The sequence below is a fragment of the Bubalus bubalis genome, chromosome 9 (genome assembly GCF_019923935.1).
Source record: "Bubalus bubalis isolate 160015118507 breed Murrah chromosome 9, NDDB_SH_1, whole genome shotgun sequence".
NCBI classification, from domain to species: Eukaryota; Metazoa; Chordata; class Mammalia; order Artiodactyla; family Bovidae; genus Bubalus; species Bubalus bubalis.
The window spans coordinates 16,738,995-16,762,934 of NC_059165.1; the positions used below are offsets into that span (position 1 = coordinate 16,738,995).

Sequence of the window (23,940 nt, forward strand, 5' to 3'; positions counted from 1 at the left end):
GTGTCCTTCCTTCCTTAGGAAAGGTTATGTGATGGCTTGTATAATTAGCTGTGATAAGATTGTTCCTCAGCAGGCCTTCCGCTGTCTTCTGTCCTATGAGCAGTGTATGAAACGGTATGCTGTATGTCCCGCCTCCTCACAGTGTGGCCATACGTATTAATTAAACCCTCAGTTTGTAACTTGCAGTCAAATCTGTCTGGCTTAGTGATTGCATGTATCTGGGCAATGAAGATAAAGATGTAGACTAGATGTGTTCCTGATATAGTCTGATTTTCATTATTATATATGTTCTCCTTCTCTTTTTTCTCTTTCTCAGGAAGAGAACCAAGGGAATCGTCCCAAAGTAAATGCTGGTGCAAATTTCTCACTTTTTCTCCGGTTTTCAGTTTGTGTGGTTTCACTGGGGATAAGTCACATTCTGACTTTAGTAACTATGCTAAAATATGAAAGCTGGGAAGCCTCCATAGATAAAAAAGATAGCACATTAACTTACTCTTGCTTGTCATGGATGTTAAACTGCCATGTCCTAATATCGCTGTACAACATTTCTGGGAAATGTTCTTTATATTGTTAACAGAGCCCTGTGCCACTTCCATGGAGCTCATATCTACATTATGGAAAGGGATCCCAAGTCATATGTAATTTTAAGAGTGAAACTGTACCTTGGTATATGATGCCAGGCTCACTCCAGCAATGTCAGGACTACCCCACCATTGAATGGAAGTTGGGGGGTATTTCACAATTGGTTGACTCTTTTGGAAGTGCTTTAGATTTTTTAGATGGGCGCTTGCCCTACACTGGTCTGAACTTTCCTGAAGCAATCTGGACATTCTAAAGCCTCTATAAACGTTTGTGGTGAGGACTGGTGAGAATAACTCCGAACAAAAGGTGGATTGACAATAGATGGGACTCTTGGGAGGCTATTTGTATAGTTCAGATGAGAGATGATAAGATCCTGAGCCCCTTCTTTCACAATAGGAATGGAAAGGGGAAGATTCATTTGAGAAGATTTAAGGAGAGTGTTGTTAATAGGATTTGGGGTCAAGGATGTTTTTTTCCCTGAGAGTACAGTTAAAACTATTGAAATAACTGAAACAGAAAATAGTTTAGCAAAAATATATAAATTTGCTACATTTCATTGAAATAGTCGTCTTATAAATTCTTTTCACAGCCTTTTAAGAAATACGTTTGAAAAACATCTTTGTCTCAGGAAAGTAAGTTTTCATTTCATGGCTGACTTATGGTTTATCAGTCTCTTCCCTATTAATTACCTGTTAATTCTGAGGAATTTTATTAATCTCCTTAGATGAGCTAGGTTTATCTAAAAGCCAGAAAACTCTTATTTACTTCACAACTAGTTCTTGGTGTTTTTAAATATATCAGAGTATTGAAAAAACCTTTTCCTTAGACTGAACTTATGTTGGTAAAAAGTATAAACAAGAGCAACAAACATGTAAAAGCTTAAAAAAGCTTTTTAATGTTTCCATTTTCCATATTATAGATGCAGTCTTGAATCTCTGCTATGGCACCTCTACCCTGCTCTAAAAAATAAAAATTCTCACCCTTCTATGAAAGCACACCTTTATGTCCTCTAAAACCTTTACATTGAAGAAGTTCTAATAATTTTTACTGGTAGAACACATTTTTTTTTCCCCTTTGAACTTTTTTGTGTGACTGAATAATAAAGACTATGAGTTTTAAATCCTGAAAGAGTTTTTACAGTAAGCTTAAGCACCACGATTATAATTATTCTCTTTTCCTCAGTTCCTCTCCCTGTCCTCACCAGGGACACCACCCCCAGTGTTAATCAGCTCTTGTGCAGTTGTCGTTTAGTGATGTCTATTACAGAACATCTTTATCCTTTTGGAGTAAAATAGTGCATATATACATACATACATACCTACATGTGTAAACATGGTTGTGACCAAAAAAAAAAAAAATAAATAAATAAATAATAACTTCATGTTTTTTTATTGTCTAAATAAATAGAGTTTTAAAGTGACCCAGCCATGAGATTAGATGACCAGCACTGAATTCTCTGGGGTCAGGTATCAGGGACTTCTAAGCACAGTGATCTGGTTAGTTTTCTTAGAGCATCAATATCCTCGTGTATAATCTCCTTTTCTATAGGAAGAAGCCTTTTCTGCACCTCCCAGAGGCACACTGAGTGACTACCTCCTATGTACTCCCCCCGACTCAGCGCTTCGTACACACACCTCTTATCAAGTCTTACTGAGTGTAGTTCTTCATTTACAGGCCTATCTCTCTCACTAGAAAGAATTCCTTTAGGGATGGGACCATGTCTTATTCATGTTTAGGTCCTTAGCGTATATCACAGTACCTGCCGCATATTCAGGATTCAGTTAATGTTTATCGGATATGCTTTCATTCAACAAGTAATTTTCCCACTCAAGGAACCTAGGATTGAATGTTGAATGAGAAAATTATATCCTTTAAAAAAAGCATGCTGTATGTTGCATCTTAGAAATGGTTTATAAATTGATTTACACACAGCCGCTCAGTAATGCATCCGCTTGCACACATCATTAACTTGGATAATTCAGAGTCATTATAATTAAAGCACTTTGGGGTTCAGATTTATTAGGAAGTGTTGAGACATATGAAGAGGCATAGAGAATACTGTGATAAACATTCACGTGCTCATGATGTAGTATAAGGAATAAAACGTTACCTCTGCAGCTGAAACTCACTATGTGCATCTCCCCAGTCTCACCCCACTCCCATCCCCACCCTGCATTTGGTGATATTGATCATTCCAGCACATTTCTTTTTTCCTTTAAAATGTATGTATGTAAGTATGTATTTAGTATTAAAGTAGAGTTGATTTAAAATTCTATATTTGTTTCAGGTGTACCACACAGTGATTCAACATTTTGATAGATTGTGCTCTGTTTTCTAGCACATTTCTGTATACTTTTACTATGTATGATTATAATCCTGAATACTGTGTTTTGATCATATGGCTTGCTTTCAAGCTATTACATGGTTTGTATTCATTTGTACCTTTTTTTCCATAAACATTACTTTTGTTAGATTCGTCCCTGTTGATAATGTATTATCATTATCAAATTAATCCATGTATTTCTAGTTCATTTTCATGACTGTGTTTCATGGGATAAATGTAATTATTTAACCATTCTCTCTACTGGTGGACATTTAGGATATTTTCAGTGGTTTTAATATTACAAATAAAGTTAGGAATATGCTTTTAGAAAGTCCTTGCTAAACCAGCTAATGGTGTACATTTGGGAATTTAAACTATTTAGGGCAGACATTCTACATCAACATTAGACTTCTGACATTTTTGGTCAATAAATGTGTTAATTGGATTTCTATTTGCTGAATTACCTTGGTTATAATTTCACAACTGACCTTGTTTCTAAAGACAATTAGAAACAACTTAAAGCTGGTTTTAGAAAAGTCAGAGGAACCAGAGATCAAATTGCCAACATCCGCTGGATCATGGAAAAAGGAAGAGAGTTCCAGAAAAACATCTATTTCTGCTTTATTGACTATGACAAAGACTTTGACTATGTGGATCACCATAAACTGTGGAAAATTCTGAAAGAGATGGGAATACCAGACCACCTGACCTGCCTCTTGAGAAACCTATATGCAGGTCAGGAAGCAACAGTTAGAACCGGACATGGAACAACAGACTGGTTCCAAATAGGAACAGGGGTATGTCAAGGCTGTATATTGTCACTGTGCTTATTTAACTTACATGCAGAGTACATCATGAGAAACACTGGGCTGGATGAAGCACAAGCTGGAATCAAGATTGCTGGTAGAAATATCAAAAACCTCAGATATGCAGATGACAACACCCTTATGGCAGAAAGTGAAGAGGAACTAAAAAGCCTCTTGATGAAAGTGAAAGAGGAGAGTGAAAAAGTTGGCTTAAAACTCAACATTCAGAAAACGAAAATCATGGGAAATAGATGGGGAAAAAGTGGAAACAGTATTAGACTATTTTTTTGGGCTCCAAAATCACTCCAGATGGTGACTGCAGCCATGAAATTAAAAGACGCTTACTCCTTGGAAGGAAAGTTATGACCAACCTAGATAGCATATTCAAAAGCAGAGACATTACTTTACCAACAAAGGTCTGTGTAGTCAAGGCTATGGTTTTTCCAGTAGTCATGTATGGATGTGAGAGTTGGACTGTGAAGAAAGCTGAGCGCTGAAGAATTGATGCTTTTGAACTGTGGTGTTGGAGAAGACTCTTGAGGGTCCCTTGGACTGCAAGGAGATCCAACCAGTTCAGTCTAAAGGAGATCAGCCCTGGGATTTCTTTGGAAGGAATGATGCTAAAACTGAAACTCCAGTACTTTGGCCACCTCATGCAAAGAGTTGACTCATTGGAGAAGACTTTGATGCTGGGAGGGATTGGGGGCAGGAGGAGAAGGGGACGACAGAGGATGAGATGGCTGGATGGCATCACTGATTCGATGGACATGAGTTTGAGTGAACTCCGGGAGCTGGTGATGGACAGGGAGGCCTGGCGTGGTGCAATTCATGGGGTCGCAAAGAGTCGGATTCGACAGAGGGACTGAACTGAACTGAAGCAGAAAACAACTTCAGCTCAGTTCAGTTCAGTTGCTCAGTCGTGTCTGACTCTTCGTGACCCCATGGACCACAGCACGCCAGGCCTCCCTGTCTATCACCAACTCCGGAGTTCACTCAAACTCATGTCCATCCAGTCGGTGATGCCATCCAGCCATCTCATCCTCTGTCGTCCCCTTCTCCTCCTGCCTTCAATCTTTCCCAGCATCAGGTTCTTTTCCAATGAGTCAGCTCTTTGCATCAGGTGGCCAAAGTATTGGAGCTTCAGCTTCAGCTTCAGTCCTTCCAGTAAACACTCAGGACTGATCTCCTTTAGACTGAACTGAACTGGTTGGATCTCCTTGCAGTCCAAGGGACTCTCAAGAGTCTTCTCCAACACCACAGTTCAAAAGCATCAATTCTTCAGTGCTCAGCTTCCTTTATAGTCACATTCATACATGACTACTGGAAAAACCATAGCCTTGACTAGACGGACCTTTGTTGACAAAATAATGTCTCTGCCTTTTAATATGCTATCTAGGTTGGTCATAACTTTCCTTCTAAGGAGTAAGTGTCTTTTAATTTCATGGCTGCAGTCACCATCTGCAGTAATTTTGGAGCCTAAAAAAACAAAGTCAGCCACTGTTTCCCCATCTATTTGCCATGACATGATGGGACCAGATGCCATGATCTTAGTTTTCTGAATGTTGAGCTTTAAGCCAACTTTTTCACTCTCCTCTTTCACTTTCGTCAAGAGGCTTTTTAGTTCTTCTTCACTTTCTACCATAAGGGTAGTGTCATCTGCATATCTGAGGTTATTGATACTTCTCCTGGCAATCTTGATTCCAGCTTGTGCTTCATCCAGCCCAGTGTTTCTCATGATGTATTCTGCATGTAAGTTAAATAAGCAGGGTTACAGTATACAGCCTTGACGTACTCCTTTTCCTATTTGGAACCAGTCTGTTGTTCCATGTCCAGTTCTAACTGTTGCTTTCTGACCTGCATACAAATTTCTCAAGAGGCAGGTCAGGTGGTCTGGTATTCCCATATCTTTCAGAATTTTCCACAGTTTGTGGTGATCCACACAGTCAAGGCTTTGTCATAGTCAATAAAGCAGAAATAGATGTTTTTCTGGAACTCTCTTGCTTTTTTGATGATCCAGCAGATGTTGGCAATTTGATCTCTGGTTCCTCTGCCTTTTCTAAAACCAGCTTAAACCAAAATGAAGACAAGTTTCATGTTATTTCTGAAAAACTAGATGAAGATCTTGCATCATTTAAGTCTATCGATATATAGACCTCATCCCACCCAAGATTACCATCTCTATCAGCAATATTACTGCACATATATGAAAAATAATGTTACCTTTTAGATGTTGAAAATGAATTTAAAATTATTTTTGACATTCAAGAAGAAAAAAATTGCCAAGTTACATTACAAACTGACATTCATCTTAAATTTTGAAAATACTCAGTTGTATAATAATTAGGTGATAAATATCAAGATTTCAGCAAGATGTACAGACAGTGGTTAATGGCAGAATGACACTTTATACAGCTAACTAAAAACAAAATCAGGTACAGATATGATATACAGCCAACTAAAAACAAAATGAGGTAGAGATGAATTCTATCACCTTAAAATTTGTGGCAAATGATTTTAAAAGCCAGCTCAAACTGTCTTCAGTTTTATCAGTGAGGGAGGTCCTCTGAAATGCAACTGCTCAATCCCTTTATCAGTGTTTGAACAAATTGCTGAAATCTAGCTCTCTGAAGGTTTTACTCTATTTATAAAGTTGTAGTTATTGGTCTCTACCCAGATTCAGATGTTAGAGATTAGCCTAAAAGCTGAATCTTGATTGAAATAGATTTAGGTAGACTAGCGGCTGAGCCTGTCCAGTTCACATTGCTGCAATCTATTAGGTTTCACTGAATGAGACACAGGAGGATGCTATCATAAAAAACCTTTGATAACCAGTCCCTGGAGTCAAGGTGTGAGCTTCGGGCATTGTGTTTCTCAGTTCACAGAGGTGCATACGTAAATGTAGAAAATATATGGCAATCTTGTGCCAGACTTGGAACTGGTATTCCTGAATAAGCCTGTCTCATCAGAAAACTGAATGGCCTGTGGTCTAAGGAGCTATTGTTTTTCTTGTAAGTTCTTTGTTTTCATGAAAAGGCTTTTGATTCTCAGAATGTATTTGTTTCAGAGTAGTTCGGTTTGAATTCACTCATGCTCAGAAGTCTCCTGAAAAGCTTTCCTTAGAATTTTACAGTTTATGTTTTATATGCAAGCAATACCTTGTACATTTTGAAGAAGAGAATTTCATATGATATCGATTTTAATGATCAGAGCTTGGTTTCCAAAGCCTACATGTTTCTATCACATGTTGATAATGAACAACAGGGTTATTTGCAAAACAGTAGCAACTTTTTTGGTAACAGATGTTTCTTTATACTATTAAGAAGCAAATGCATAACTGTTTGAGGTGAAGGGATTCAGCTTCAAAATAGCGTTGCTGTTTATAAGCTTTCTTGCAGTTTAGATATGCTGCCATCAGGTGGTAGTAATATGTCATATACATGTGGCTCCACAGATGACGTTATGCTTAAGGTCATCACAAAGATTTATAATAATTAATGCACATTTGTAAATGAAAATTAAAATAACATATTACATCTTTTTAGTTTCAGAGCTGAAGATACTTCTAATGGAGTTTTAAAAACATGTGTGTATTGGTAGATGCAATTGGGCATGTTTTCTCTCTTCCTTTATGTATTCACTTGTAAATGAAGAGTTTCATCTTATGCTTTCAAGAATTTTAGAAAATACAGAAAAGTAAAATTAAAAACACCAAATTTTCATCACTCAAAGATAATTGTTATTAAACGTTTGTTTCATTTTCTTCCAGTCTTATTTTTTTAACATGCAATCTTTAGTGTATTTTGGATTTTTTGGTGTTTTTTTTTTTTTTTGGAGTAGAGTGTAATGGCAGGAAAAGATACTTAGCTGTAGTAACTGTATATACAGCATATATCTTTTATAACTTTAAATTGTAACTTGTTTGTAACTGTTTTGTGATTTCTTAATTTGGATTGGTTGAGGTTTTCCTTAATTTAGTCAATATATGTTTCTGATTTCGGTCATCAAGAGTGTTTTACCTCTGTCTTCCATCCATTGCCTACCAAAAGGATCATTATTTCATTGCAAATATGCTTGAAATTTTATTTAACACAGATGAATTTCTAATTAATCTTTTAGTAGCTAGATATGTTTCCTCTATTGCATTTGAAATGAAACTGTCAGAAAACTTGAACTTCCAGTTTTCCGTTATGAATGAAAATATACAGTTTTCCTGTTACTGTTTTTGTATCATATGGGTGTTTTATAATTTTGGAAATTGGGTGTCACCAGGAACTGCATATAAGCATTTTAGGACCCTGTGATGTTATGTGAGAGCTCCATTACCTACTTCCTACCAAAATAGTTTTTTTCTTTTCTTTTATATAGCATAGAACATTGCATTAAAGAAATACAGTCTGAAGTTAACAAACAGTGTCCAGATGTACAGCTGCGAACGACGACTGACTGTTTTGAATGGCTAAATAATTATAATTCATCCAAATCACCATCCATTCCCCATGGAGATTTGATAAAATTTCTCAAAATACTGGTAAAAATATGTATAATCTTTGCTTTAATGGTGGAGTGGGGTGGGGGAACCTGGACTACATTTCCTCCAGTTTCCATATATGAATATTTACTTCACTGACCATATTAGCCTGTCATATCTGGGGTTTGTGTTTTGTTTTACTTCTCTACCTGCAGTGGAATCCAGTGAGCTATGTGTTTTTATTTTCTACTGTGATTTTTATCATAAAATGCAGTTTATATAAGTGGACATTAAGCATTATAATTCCTGGGTGACTTGTGGTATGATATTTGCCATATCAGCACACAAAATGTATTGAAATGTACCGCAATTGTCCATCAGAAAATTTGATATTTATTACATTTTGTGTCACTTCAAAACTACTCATTTTCCTGGGCTCATTATTAAGCACAATAAGATCAGCATTGATTGTATCTGTTAAGGAGCCTTGTCCACCACTCCATTCATTCCCAACCTGCAGGCATATCTAATTCTTTTCAATCAAGGCAGCAATTTCTACAAGACCACTGTTAATTGATGGAATATTATTACATTGGTCACTCTTGGATACTGACCACTCTCTATGTTAGAGAGGTTTTTATAGCCTTCAGTAGGAATACTTATTTTATTTTACTTATATCTACAAAGGCAGCTAGCTTGCAAAATCAGTTTCCTAGGGAAATCGCACAATTGTCAGAACGCAGGATTTCTGTAGCTATGGTTTTAATTTAATTTAGGGAGGGGAAAAAAGGCACTGTTTCTGTCTAAACATCAAACCTTGACTCAGGCAGATGTGGAAAATATCTTGAGGTTGTAGATGGCTTAGGATGACAGAATCAGATGAAAATAATTTTTGGCTGTTATTATTATTGCAGATGTCTCTTTAATGTTTACAGGGTAATAAAAGGAAGAGAAAGGAAGATTATGTGCCCCGAAGGCTTATTCTTTTAAGAAAATCCTCTCACCCATTATCTCTTGAAGGTGGAGCCTTGAAGAATAAATATGGATATAGTTATTCCTTTAATTTCTATTAAGAGCCATGTGTAGTGAATTTCATTAATATTGATGTAATAATGCTTTCTCATTTAATTAAAAGCAAAAGCTTTTAATTATCTTTTAATCTGTCACACATAAGTCATTCTCTATTCACTGCAGGGCAAAGGCCGCCTTAGTTTTTGCTCAAATTCATTAGACTGCTAGGCCCCTTCCAGACCTAGGTTTTTTTTTGTTTTTTAACATAATTGATCATGTTATTTTGAGAACAGAACCACATTATTAAAACAGATCCAGATTAAAACAACCTTATCAAATTTTTACATACGGAAAGTGTCAATCTTGACAGTATTTTTTCATACTTCAATTTTTTTCCCCATAAAATGTTTTTTTTTTTAATTAATTATCTGACTATTTAAACAAGGAACAGAGGTTCTCATTATGGCTGTTCTATAAAGTCATTTTCAAAATTTAAGCAATCAATACCTAACACATGTTTTAAACCTCTGTAATCTATTATTCTTTAAATGTTTGCTTGATCAAGTATTTACAGTAATTGACTGATTTAAAGAAACCCACAGTTGAGGCACTAATAAGACCAGTTTTTCTCTACAGAATTTACCATAATGCTGGTGTTCTGGACTCCTGTCTAAGGACATTTATTTTCCAGAAAATATCAAAAAGAACTAAATAGAAGAAAGAGAAAAGCGGAGCTTCAGAAAAGTCAATTTACTGTTTGGTTCTCTAGAGTGTGGATGGAAAGAACGCGGATGAGGGGAATGGAACCAGGCGTCCATTCTTGGTTCTGTGCTCTATTGTGTGTGACATTTGGAAAGTAACTTAAACGTGCTGCACTTTAGCGTCCTTCTCTGTAAATTGGGGTCTTAAGTATCTGCATCACAGAATTTTCCTTATGAATAAGTCAGAGACTCTAGAGAAGAGTACTTTTTATATAATAAACTGCTATACGGATATTAAGTATTATTATTTATTACAGATAGAACATCAAATTAGACATCACAGTGCTTAGAATCACTGAGAGATTGCCCTAGAATTTGTCTCAGAGTTGTTCATGATTCTGAGTCACAAATAATACCTGTGTTACCTTTGTCAATAAGAAATTTCAAAGCTGGACTGATTTTAGACCGCTTGAACCTTGCTTTCATTAAAAAAAAAAAAAAAAAGCAGGTTGTTGCTACTTAGAGAATATAAGCTAATGTCTGTATGACCTGAAATAGACATCAGGAGAGTCAGCATGTAAAGAGAATTTGTGCATTTAATTCAAAGTCCAAAAAGAAAGTAATTTTTTTGTTCCTTTTCTATTCTTAATTACACCTATAGTTGTTTCTGTCAGTTAACACAGAAAGTGTAAAAAAAAAAAATTCATATCTTTTGAAGAACAATTCTGAGAGTGTTTTTTTACTCATTTTGAGTTAGTTATTTCTTTGGAGAGAACTGAAATATTCTCAGTCTAATTTCCAAAGTAAAACCTTTCTTAACGTGACTCAAAAAGAAATTTAAATGAAAGTTAAAATCTTCCAATGTATTAAACTATATTTCTCAGGATGGCAGCTATTAGTAAGCCCTAGGCATAATACTTTGTTTAAAGGTCTCCATTCTCTATGTTCATTTGAGGTTTTATAATAATAAGTATACTCATTCAGGCATGAAAATTATCTACTAGGTATTAATTAGGGGTGTCATCTTGAATTTATTTTGTCTTAGGGGTACATTTCAGTTGATATTTTACTCTAGATTTTTATTTAGAATTTTTAAGCTATGCTTCCATACAGCTCAGGTTATATCAGGAATGGATAACAATGAAGAAGAAACTGTGTGTCTAGAAATCTAATTGAAAAATTCACTCATCATCTGGGCTTTACAAAACTTAACAGACTACAAAGCTAATATTCTAAAATGTCTGAACTGATTAAATTTCAAAGGCAAAAAAAATTTTTTTTTAAATCATAGCATTGATTCTTGAATTGAAATGAATTATGAAATTCTGTATAACTGTAGAAATCATTTTCTCCTTCTATTCTTATAATCACATTTCTAACATTATGATTTACTTTTATTAGCGAGATTTGTTGAAGAATGAACAAAATCAAGAAGAAATGGTGTTGAATTTACTTTGGGACCTCTCCTGCCAGAGCAGTGTTTCATTCCCATCCACTGTAAGTGGAGCATCTTTTCATTTCCTCTCTAGGACTTCTCTTCACTCTGTTGAAGATCATTCCTCAATGGATGTAAAGTCTGTGTGGGATGATATAAGACTACATCTTCGACGCTTCTTAGTGAACAAATTACAAAGCCACAATGAAATAAACAATTCACAGCAAAAAATTTTGTTGAAAAATCAGTGCATACAGCAACTCTTATTTCTTTATCCAGAATCAGAAGTTACAAGCAAGTACCAAAGCATACAGAATAAACTGTTGACCAAACTTCTGCAGAACTGTTTTCCTTCTTTTAGCAGAGAATCAAATTTAGACATAATGGCTGATAGATACCAAGGTACAATGCTTAAGTTATACTCAATGATAAAAGAGGATTTTAACACACTACATGAAATTTTAGCTCCATCCTCAACAGTGAAATTCATTAAAGAAACTTACCTGGCAACTGTTACAGAAGAAATGGCAAAATTTCTTGAAAATTTTTGTGAGCTGCAGTTCAAAGAAAGTGCTGTCCGTGTGGTTAAAACAAGCAAGAGCTCCAGCAGGCATAGAGGAACAGTGCATGCTTTGGGTTAGTGATTTTTTTAAAATTTCTGTTTGGTTTAACTTAAACCTTTAAAAGTCTTTACTTTTCTAACTTTTCTATTTGGTTAAACTTAATTGCAAACTTGAAAATAAATCAGAAAATAAATGTAAAATTTTCCACTTCACATTTCTTTTACACTTTTCTTTTTCTCTAAGTATAGTAATAGAAGTGTTCTCTTTCCTATCATTAAATTGTTAAAGACATTGGAATGTAAGTCAGAAATATTACCAGTAAAACTTTCAGTTTTCTAATCACATAAATTACTGGATGAAACATTTAACTCATTGTATCTTCCAAGGCTGAAGCTTTAAGTAAAGAGAATTGTTGAAGATTTCTTGACATTTTCACTAATTAAAATGAAAGTTTAAAATTCTGACATTTTGTTCAGCCAATAGCAATACAGACCTATTATGAAATGCTGATTATAAAATTCTATATTATAATTGGTTGTAGAAGCTAGCATTGACTATAGCTGATTTTAAAAGTTCCTCTGATGTTGTTCCTATAAGAATATATACAGTGGAAGAAGATTTGAAGATTCTTAATTTTAATCAAAAGATAAAGGAAGAAAGAATCTGCCATAATACATGTTTCTTGTCATTTTAGTTTCTTACCAGTGAAGAAAAATTAAGGTTGAAAATATGATTATTTTGAAAATTATGATTACTCATGCTTTTACATAGAATGCTGAAATATATTTCTAAATAGATTCCTAAACTGTATTTTTATTAATAATTATTTAAGAATTATCATTTGGTGACTTGCTGTTTTTTACTTTATAATCACTTCATAAAATTTCCATAGCTCACTGTATTTTACATACCTTCCTTAATAAGATACCAGGATACCAAATTGCTCTGATATATGAATATATTATGTATTATATGAACATGATATATAAATTTTCAAATAATTTAATATTTTCTCTTAGAATATTTATTTTCTTTGGGAAACTATCACATCACAGAACAGAGATGCATCACCCAAGTTAAGGTCACAGCAGAATACAAAGTCAGTTCATTTAGGAACATTGCAGTTTTACTCAAAGTAAATAGATCTTCATTTTAATTATTACATAAATTTTAAATGCATTTTTACAAGTACACTTATTTTCTATAATTTTTATGTTCTCTCAAAAAATTTCTGGTTCCTTGTAAAGTGCTTTCAATATGAAAGTTTTATATGTGTTAAATGCAGTTTAGTTTATAACAGCAGAAAAGACCTATATGATTAAAAATATGTGTAAGTTGCTAAGTTGCTATGGAGTCTTTAGGGCTGGTAGTGAAGTGTTTTCCATTCATAAGAGAGAACAATGTGTGTTGGCTTTAACACCAAAATTTGAAGCCCTTTCCAAAAGTCCAAATGCACTGAACTTTCCCAAGCTGCTTTATCTGAACTTTGGTATAAATCACTTGTTAAGTGAATGTTTTCCTTGTGCCAGACACTGTAATACGCACATCCCTTTCCTTAATATCCCAATTTCATAAACAAAGACAGAAGCTTAGAAAGATTAACTTGCTTTTGGTCCTTTGCACCAAGTCAGGATTCACATGTAGGTCTTTATGTCTTTAAGACCCATGTTCTTTACTATCATGGTATTGGGCTTTAAAGTGTAAAATTGAATGCTTTGTCTCTGTAAAAGAAATTTCAAACAGCACTGTTCTAGTGGGCTGCCTGAAAATCAGTTCAGTTCAGCCTTGTTGAGTGCCTGCCATAGGCAAGACATTTAGCAGCTACCGTATTGAAGGTTTCTAAGCTAGACATGTGGAGAAGGAAATGGCAACCCACTCCAGTGTTCTTGCCTGGAGAATCCCAGGGACAGAGGAGCCTGGTGGGCTGCCGTCTATGGGGTCGCACAGAGTTGGACACGACTGAAGCGACTTAGCAGCAGCAGCAGCAAGCTAGATGTGGTAAAGGGAAGAAAACTAAATGAGTTAACTGCTGCTAAGGCTGTAACAGAGAGCAGTCATAGTTTCCATTAATATTTAGCCCAATGACCAAATTTTTATTTATTAAAGAAATACAGTTTGAGACTAGCAAAACAATAATTTATAAATACTTATAAATAATTTGAAATCTATAGTAATTTATATTCCTATGTGAATAGAATCTAGATTGGCTTGAATGAGTTATATATTATCTTTTGTATATGTCTGTGTGTTTATTCACCAAGTCTTTGATATTTTGCCTGAAACCCTAGACATTCTCTTAAGTAACAATAGCTCCACGTTTATCAGGTCAGACACTGCAACGTGTTATTTCATTCTAACCACCCAGCAAGGTAGGTAACATTATTTATCTCTATTGTATAGTGAGAAAACTAAGGCATAGAGATATTAAGTAACTTTGGTCGAGGTTACAACGTGAAGCCAGGATAGTCTGTCTGACTGTGGTGTCCTGACTCTATGATTACGGTCTATTACCTAAAAGAACAGGACAAAACTAGCTCATTCCATTAAGAACACTGTTGTGAATGCTGTATATGCTCAGATCTACTTTAGTATTGTCCTTGTTTTACTTTCCTCTAAACTATCCCTCACTCTTCTCATTCAAAGAGGTATCTTAAGCAGACCTTGTATATACACTAGTCCTTTTTTTCCCCCAGCCTTATTGAGACATAATTGACATAGAGCATTTTGTAACTTTAAGATGTACAGTGTGTTGATTTGTACTCTTAATATTTCAAAACGATTGCCACAGTAATGCCACATAATTATCATTACTTGTGTATGGTGAGAACACTTAAGATTTGCTTTCTTAGCAATTTTCAAGTATATAATGCATTATAATTTCTGTAATCGCAATGCCATACATTAGACCCCCAGAAATTATAAAGTTTCTAACTGGAAATTTGTACCCTCTGACCAGTATCTTCTCTATCCACCATCCCCTGGTAACCACCTTATATTCTGTTTCTTTGAGTTCAGTTTTTTAGATTTCACATTATAAGTGTTACCATATATATCTGTCTTTCTTTGACCATGTAACTTATTTCACTTAGCGTAATGCCTTCAAGGTCCATCCATGTTGTTGCAAATTGCAGGATTTTCTTTTTTCTCATGACTGAGTAGTATTCCATTTTAAGTATCTCAATCTTACATATTCTTTATCCATTCATTCGTATGGAGTACGAAATGGCAACCCAGTCTAGTATTCTTGCTGGAAAATTCTATGGACAGAAGATCCTGGTGGGCTCCAGTTCATGGGGTTACAAAGAATTGGGCATGACTGAGCAGCTAAGCACATTCATTCATAAATGGACACTTAGTATGGCTATTGTGATTAATGCTGCAATAAACATGGAAGTGCAGATATCTCTTTGATATCTTATTTTCATTTCCTTTAGATATATATCCAGAAGTAGAATTGCTGATGGGTTTTCTATTTTTCACCTTTTTTGTGGAACCTTGAAATGGCAACCCACTCTAGTATTCTTGCCTGGGAAATCCCATGGATGGAGGAACCTGGTAGGCTACAGTCCATGGGGTCGCAAAGAGTCGGACACGACTGGGCAACTTTGGTTTCACTTTTCACCGTTTGCTACAGTGTCTGTAGTACCAATTTATATTCCTACCAACAGTGCACATGGGTTCCCTTTTCTCTACATCATCATCAGTGCTTGTTATCTGTTGCCTTTTGATGATAGGAAAGTGTAAGGTGATATCTCTTTGTGGTTTTGGTTTGGATTTCTCTGATGACTAGTGATCTTGAGCATCTTTTCATGTACCTGTTGGCCATCTGTATGTCTTCTTTGGAAAAATGTCTCTTCAGGTCCTCTTCCCATGGTTTAATCGGATTTTTATTGTTGCTGTTATAGAGTTGTATGAGTCCTTTAAGTATTTTCGATATTGATTTCTTACTAAGTATATGGTTTGCAAGTATTTTCTCCCTATCAAAGATATTTTTTTTTGGTGGATAGTTTCTTTTGCTATGCATTAGCTTTCCAGTTTGATGTGAAAGTGAAAGTGAAGTCACTCAGTTGTGTCCGACTCTTTGCGACCCCATGAACTGTAGCCCACCAGGCTCCTTCCATTCATGGAATTTTCTAGGCAAGAGTACTGGAGTGGATTACCATTTCCTTCTCCTGGGGAATCTTCCTGACCCGGGGATCGAACCCGGGTCTCCCGCATTGCAGGCAGACGCTTTACTGTCTGAGCCACCAGGAAATCCCAGTTTGATGTAGTTCCACTTATTAATTTTTGCTTTTGGTATTATATCCAAAAAATCATTGCTGAGACCAACATTAGGGGACTTTTTCATTATCTAGAAGTTTTACGGTTCCAGGTCTTAGGTTTAAGTCTAATCCATTTTGAGTTAATTTTTGTATGTGTTGTAAGATAAGGTACAGTTTCATTCTTTTGCATGTTTTATCTACTTTTCCCAACACCATTTATTTAATCCCTTACCCAGTCCCTTGTCAAATATTGGTTGGCCATATATGCAAGAGTTTATTTCTGGGTTCTCAATTCTGTTCCATTGGTCTATGGGTCTATTTTTATGTTTTGTTATTTGAAGAAAATCATGAAATAATGTCATAATGTAAACATTGCAGACTCTTGGTGGTTTGGTAATCTATCTTAGAAAAAAAGAATATTTTTGCAGGCACTCTTTTTTTAATTGGGATTTTATTTTACTTATTCATTTCTGTTTTACTTTTTGGCTGTGCTGCACAGCATGTGGGATCTTAGTTCCTAGACCAGGGATACCCCCTGCACTGAAAGCACAGAATCGTAACCATTGGAACACCAGGGAAGTCCTTAGATAATCTCAATTTTAAGTGATTAAACCATTGAATTACTTTTAAAATTGTATTTTCTTTGGATTTAAGAAAAGATATTTCCTCTTTTCTCAGTGCTTGAAAAAGAGAGGATTGTTTATGTGTAGTAAAGTTTAGTTAGATACATTCACTGTGTTTTAATGTGTAAGAATGTAGTTAGAAAACTTCAAACATAGTATAAATGTCATTATCCCCTGTCTGTCTTACACTGAATTTTCCTTGAGGTGATTGTTAACTTGAAAGGGAAAGACTTAAGAGTATATGATACATGCCTTTGAGTGTTTTTAAGGTTTCTAAAGATCTGCAGTGGATGAGAGGTTGAAACTAGTGGCTTCTATCCCTCCTGTTTCCCAGTTCCTTTATATTTTGTTTAAGGAAGATTGGGGAGTAGGGGAAACAGAATCCCTCTAGGGATGATAAGATCCTTTAGAGTAAAGAAGACCCTCAAGTCAAGATAAATGTAGAATTTTGACTAGAAAGGCACAGATCACAACTGGAAAGGTTGTGATCAACTAGGTCAGTCAAAACCACCCTAATTTCTCTCGTATTCCTCAAGTAGCTGAATGATGGGTGAGTGATGCTGTTAAGGAAATTTAGAAGTATACTGAGGCCAGTATGCAAAGTGTGGACAAAAGAAGCATCTGCATGGTATTGTTGCAGAAGAGACCAAGTCTCCTAGAAGGATAACACATCTCTTGACCCTGCTGTGTTCATGAGACAGAGGGGAAGATCTGCATTAAATCTCTGATGTCAACTATGCTTATTTTCTAACCCCACATTAGTAGATGCTGGAATTTCAAATAATACAAAACAGTAATGGGGAAAAAAAAGTCTTAAGAGAAAGTTATATCTTTATTAGTTATCACAAATTCCTTTACAATAATAATACAATTTCAGGGGGTTTTGTTGTAACATTTTTGAAAATACTAATAAATGATATTGTTGATTAACTTTGTTTCTTACCCACTATTTTATCATACTTGCTATTCTTTAATGAAATACTGGTACCTTCTCCGTGTGGATCACAATAAACTGTGGAAAATTCTGAAAGAGATGGGAATACCAGACCACCTGACCTGCCTCTTGAAAAACCTGTATGCAGGTCAGGAAGCAACAGTTAGAACTGGACATGGAACAACAGACTAGTTCCAAATAGGAAAAGGAGTACGTCAAGGCTGTATATTGTCACCCTGATTATTTAACTTATATGCAGAGTACATCATGAGAAACACTGGGCTGGATGAAGCACAAGCTGGAATCAAGATTGCCGGGAGAAATATCAATAACCTCAGATATGCAGATGACACCACCCTTATGGCAGAAAGTGAAGAGGAACTAAAAAGCCTCTTGATGAAAGTGAAAGAGGAGAGTGAAAAAGTTGGCTTAAAGCTCAACATTCAGAAAACGAAGATCATGGCATCTGGTCCCACCACTTCATGGGAAATAGATGGGGAAACGGTGGAAACAGTGTCAGACTTTATTTTTCTGGGCTCCAAAATCACTGCAGATGGTGACTGCAGCCATGAAATTAAGACACTTACTCCTTGGAAGGAAAGTTATGACCAACCTAGATAGCAAATTCAAAAGCAGAGACATTACTTTGCCAACAAAGGTCTGGCTAGTCAAGGCTATGGTTTTTCCTGTGGTCATGTATGGATGTGAGAGTTGGACTATGAAGAAGGCTGAGCGCCGAAGAATTGATGCTTTTGAACTGTGGTTTTGGAGAAGACTCTTGAGAGTCCCTTGGACTGCAAGGAGATCCAACCAGTCCATTCTGAAGATCAGCCCTGGGATTTCTTTGGAAGGAATGATGCTAAAGCTGAAACTCCAGTACTTTGGCCACCTCATGCGAAGAGTTGACTCATTGGAAAAGACTCTGATGCTGGGAGGGATTGGGGGCAGGAGGAGAAGGGGACGACAGAGGATGAGATAGCTGGATGGCATCACTGACTCGATGGATGTGAGTCTGAGTGAACTCCAGGAGTTGGTGATGGCCAGGGAGGCCTGGTGTGCTGCGATTCATGGGGTCACAAAGAGTTGGACACGACTGAGCAACTGATCTGATCTGATCTTTGTTTATAAGTACTTGCTCTCAAAAGGAGAAGAGTACAGTTATCAGAGTCAAGTGTGCTTGTCTGAAGCTCTCACCCCCTTGTTTATGCAACCTTAGATAAGTCATTTTACCTCTTCATATCGTTTTATTGATAAATGATAAAAGGAAAGGGTTATATTAGATAATATATCTAAGCTTTAACTCTAAACTTACTCTGACTTGGTGACTTGGAAGTTATTCCACAACCAGATTTTATACCTACGATTTGTCCTTGGAAACTGTCATAATTATTTTCTCTCCTGACTGACAGTACAGCTGTATTAGCGGGCTGAGTGTGTGGCTTGTATGCAACTGTAACACATACGAAAACATCCTTTAGATTTTTATCTGTGTGACTTTTTTCCCCCAGCGAAACTTGGAAGATAACAATGTGGAAACTTCTCACTTCCTGCAATTGCATTTTTGACGAGGTTGGAAGGGTGAAGAGGGGAGTAAGTGATTAAGCAAAAACAGGAAGGAGAGTCTCTTCTTCCAGCTGACATCTGAAGCTATTCCTAGAAATTCTTTTTGGTGCTTCCCCTTTGATCCCGCAGCCAACTGTTCTTGTTTTGTTTTATTTTTCATTTCAATTTTTTGGTCATTGTAGCTTTTTAAATCAGATCATTGAAAATTAAAATCACAGGCAAGAAATGGAAATACAATATTATACTGTATTGTTGATTGAAAAGAAATTGATATGCCTTTTCTCTGGCATGTATTTAAAGCAGGGATTTAATAGTGACTGGGTTTTTTTCCTAGGGAAGAACCAGCTTGTTTCTGCAATGTTGTAGACAGTACACATGGACTAAATACTTTTTTCTAAAAAATTGTTTCTGTATCCATACAAACACCTCTGTAAGTACAAAAAGCCTCAGAATTAGGCCTATAAAGCATGGAAGGGTGAGTGATATTGTCTTAAGAGTCTGTGATTAAGAATTTGACAATCTATGTAATAATGAAACAGTTGTACACAAATTAAACTTGTGTAAATAATTTTAGTATTCTTTCTCAGCTTGTGAAGAAAGTCAAAAGTGATTTGGGTTTTGGCATAATTGATCCTAAAGCCTTCCTTCCTGTCAGTTCAGTTACATGGCATGTTCAGTGCCTTCTTGATACTTCTAGAATGTGCTCATGCATCCATGCCATCAGTGGAGATAGTGGGCTTGTCTTCCCTTTGTATGAGCCAGGAGGATATTTTCCACGCAACCTAATTCCTTTCTGTACCGTCTGTCTCCCTATAGTAAAAGTATACAGGGTGATCCATCAAGGTGAGGGTGAAAGCTAGAGCTATTTAGTTTCATTTTGTCCTTTATATAAGAGGACAACTTTTTTATGCCATTTAAGAAAGTGTTTTCTGTGTTAAAACTCATTCCCAGTCATTCTGATTCTTGAGTTTTCAGTTCAGTTCAGTTCAGTTCAGTTCAGTCACTCAGTCGTGTCCAACTCTTTGCGACTCCATGAATCACAGCACGCCAGGCCTCCCTGTCCATCACCAACTCCCGGAGTTCACTCAAACTCACGTTCATTGAGTCCGTGATACCATCCAGCCATCTCATCCTCTGTCGTCCCCTTCTCCTCCTGCCCCCAATCCCTCCCAGCATCAGAGTCTTTTCCAATGAGCCAACTCTTTGCATGAGGTAGCCAAAGTACTGGAGTTTCAGCTTTAGCATCAGTTCTTCCATTGAACACCCAGGACTGATCTCCTTTAGGATGGACTCCTTGCAGTCCAAGGGACTCTCAAGAGTCTTCTCCAACACCACAGTTCAAAAGCATTACTTCTTCGGCACTCAGCTTTCTTCACAGTCCAACTCTCACAATCATACATGACCACTGGAAAAACCATAGCCTTGACTAGCCAGACCTTTGTTGGCAAAGTAATGTCTTTGCTTTTGAATATGCTGTCTAAGTTGGTCATAGCTTTTCTTCCAAAGAGCAAGTGTCTTTTAATTTCATCACTACAGTCACCATCTGCAGTGATTTTGGAGGCCCCTCCAAAATTTTCCTTGTTATCTATTTACAAATATATAAAGTCAACTACATAATGCTGCTGCTACTGCTGCTAAGTCGCTTCAGTCATGTCCAACTCTGTGCGACGCCATAGACGGCAGCCTACCAGGCTCCTCTGTCCTTGGGATTCTCCAGGCAAGAACACTGGAGTGGGTTGCCTTTTCCTTCTCCAATGCATAAAAGTGAAAAGTGAAAGTGAAGTCGCTCAGTCGTGTCTGACTCTTAGCGACCCCATGGATTGCAGCCTACCAGGCTCCTCCATCCATGGGAGTTTCCAGGCAAGAGTACTGGAGTGGAGCTACATAATAGATACTCTTTTTCAGATCCTTTTAATTTGCTGTGCACCTTGCTAAGTACTTATGTATTGACATGCCATTTGATTTTTATAATATGTCTGAAAATCTGGATATTATCCCTACCTTATAGTTACGGAAAGTGAGTTTGGATAAGCTGAATAGCTTTCCCAAAGGCCCACTGCTGGAATGTATCTCAACTGTAATTCAAATACATTGCTGAATTATGACCAAAAGTATTCTCTCAAATACTGTCTCTTTCTGAATGAATTCACTTGCAAGATCAGAACCATTTTATAATTTGAAGAGTAATTCCCATAAGCCACAGATCCTGATTTTTGTGTTGAACTTACTGGAATTTCAACATACATATTGATTCTTTGCATATGAAATTAAACAAACTTGAATTTTGAAAGCAGCTATTATAGTAAGTGCAAGGTTACATCACTGGATTGTCTGCTCTGGAAGATTTGGAAAGAAAAACAAAATCCAACTTCCATATTAACACATGAAAAGGAAAATAATGATGTTAATTTTTTGCTTAATATAAAAAAATATGTAGAAGAGGCTCTCATTTTATTCCTAGAGAAGTAGGTAATCTGCTTACCTTTAAGGTTTTACCAGAGTTAACCTAAAAAGTAATTGTTACTGAAATAGTTGAAGCAATTACTGCCAGGTTTAAGATCCTTTTTATCATTAATTAATAATAAACCTAAAGATTAGCAGTATGTTTGCAAGATGCTTCCACATTGGATTTTTTTTTTTAACCTTCCTTTGCTCCATCACCAATCTGAAATTAAGCAGTGCAGCAACTCCAGTTATTATTTCATTGGTGGAAAAAAAACTACAGCGTTTCAGCTGGTTAGCAAATCAAGGTGGAAATGAAACTAAGGTTAGGAGTATCTTCCCACTATACCTCCATACCTCATTAAAAAATGCGTGTGTGTGTGCTAAATCACTTCAGTCGTGTCCGACTCTGAGTGACCCTATGGACTGTAGCCCTCCAGGCTCCTCTGTCCATGGGATTCTCCAGGCAAGAATACTGGAGTGGGTTGCCTTGCCCTCCTCCAGGTGAATCTTCTCAACCCAAGAATCGAACCCGTATCTCTTATGTCTCCTGCATCAGCAGGTGAGTTCTTTACCACTAGCCACTTGATAAGAAAATAAGCAAATAGAATTCATTATTCTAGTGTTATTTTAACACTGGAATTTTTCCCCTGAGGAGTTGGTGTTTTAAAATTCTTCCTACTAAAGGTTTTATCATCTGTGAAAATTATTTATTTGATTAAAAACTATGAGAAAAAGGACTGTATGTGTATGTGCATAAGGGGAGGGTGTTTGTTATGTGCTTGGGTAGGTACATGGTATTTTTGCATATGTACACGTATCTTTATTTACCTAAAATTTTTTCTGCTAAATATGTGACTAGTTTTCTGACCCCTTTATTTCACATTAAGTCTTCAGAGACTTCTGAATTTTGTTTTAAAGACATTAAAGCAACAAAAATGGAAAGTATATTCTGTAAGAGAGAAAGTGGATGCAGTTTGGCTTTGGTAATATTTTTGCTCCCAATGGCACCCCACTCCAGAACTCTTGCCTGGAAAATCCCATGGACGGAGGAGCCCGGTAGGCTGCAGTCCATGGGGTTGCTCAGAGTTGGATAGGACTGAGCAACTTCACTTTCACTTTTCACCTTCATTCATTGGAGAAGGAAATGGCAACCCACTCCAGTGTTCTTGCCTGGAGAATCCCAGGGACAGGGGAGCATGGTGGGCTGCTGTCTGTGGGGTCACACAGAGTTGGACACGACTGAAGCAACTTAGCATAGCATAGCATAGCATAGGAACAATTAGCAATTATCGATTTCCTCTCATGTGTTCTTCATAAAGGTGGAAAGAATACTTTATTAGTCATATTCTGTAAGACATTCAGTTACTAAAGATGGTAGATAAAAATGACTTAGTAGTTTCTCATGATGGCTTCCCTGGTGGCTCAGTGGTAAAGAATCCGCCTGCAATGCAGGAGATGTGGGTTCGACCTTTGGTGGGGAAGATCCCCTGGAGATGGAAATTGCAATCCACTCCAGTATTTTTGCCTGGGAAATCCCATGGACAGAGGAGCCTGGCAGGCGGCAGTCCGTGGGATCCCAAGAGTCGGACACAGCTTAGTGATTAAACTACCATACATGAGGAGACATAGGTCAACTTGAGATTTATATTCCTTATTAACCATTCAATAACATTTTTAAAAATTCAGAAGAGATTTTTAAAACTGTTATTTTTTAACTCGGAAAAAGGAATTATCTAGTTAAAAATGTATGACATATTAAGAGAAGAGTGAAAATAACTGTAAACAAATTATTGGAAAAAAGTTCAGAATAAGATTATTCTAAAAGTAAACATTTATTTTGCAGCTCTTCTATACTGAGCCAAATATGTGGATGAGTAATACACATGGAGGTGGTTGCAAGCTAGAAATTCAAGTTCTGTAGAAAGTGAGTTGATAAGCAACTAATACACCCTGTCTAAAACTTTTCTCCTTTCCTCTGCTAACATTATTTATGTCATTCTATGTCTTGATATATAAACACAATGATAAATGTGAATGCTGAGCTTTGTTGTTTTAGGTAAAAATGTTTACAGGTTTATAGTTTTATAGGTCATGAATCCTGGAATTCTTGTTTAACATATAGATATTTCCAGTGGACTAGTATAACCTTGAATGTTGTTTAACTAACATATTTTTTCCTCGGGTTCTGGTTACTATACTATTAATCAGTTATTAATAGCGGCTT

At 36.3% G+C, this 23,940-nt stretch overlaps 1 protein-coding gene across 11 annotated transcripts in view; it reads left to right on the forward strand.

The window, feature by feature from the left end:
* The window catches only part of KIAA0825 (KIAA0825 ortholog), a 442,771-nt gene that overhangs the window by 69,638 nt on the left and 349,193 nt on the right, over positions 1–23,940 (forward strand). For all 11 annotated transcript variants that reach the window (XM_044948546.2, XM_044948547.2, XM_044948548.2 and 8 more), the window contains exons 4-5: positions 8,077–8,239; positions 11,293–11,962. In XM_044948546.2, coding sequence (XP_044804481.2) covers positions 8,077–8,239; positions 11,293–11,962 — 833 coding nt within the window. The remainder of the gene's footprint in view (positions 1–8,076; positions 8,240–11,292; positions 11,963–23,940) is intronic.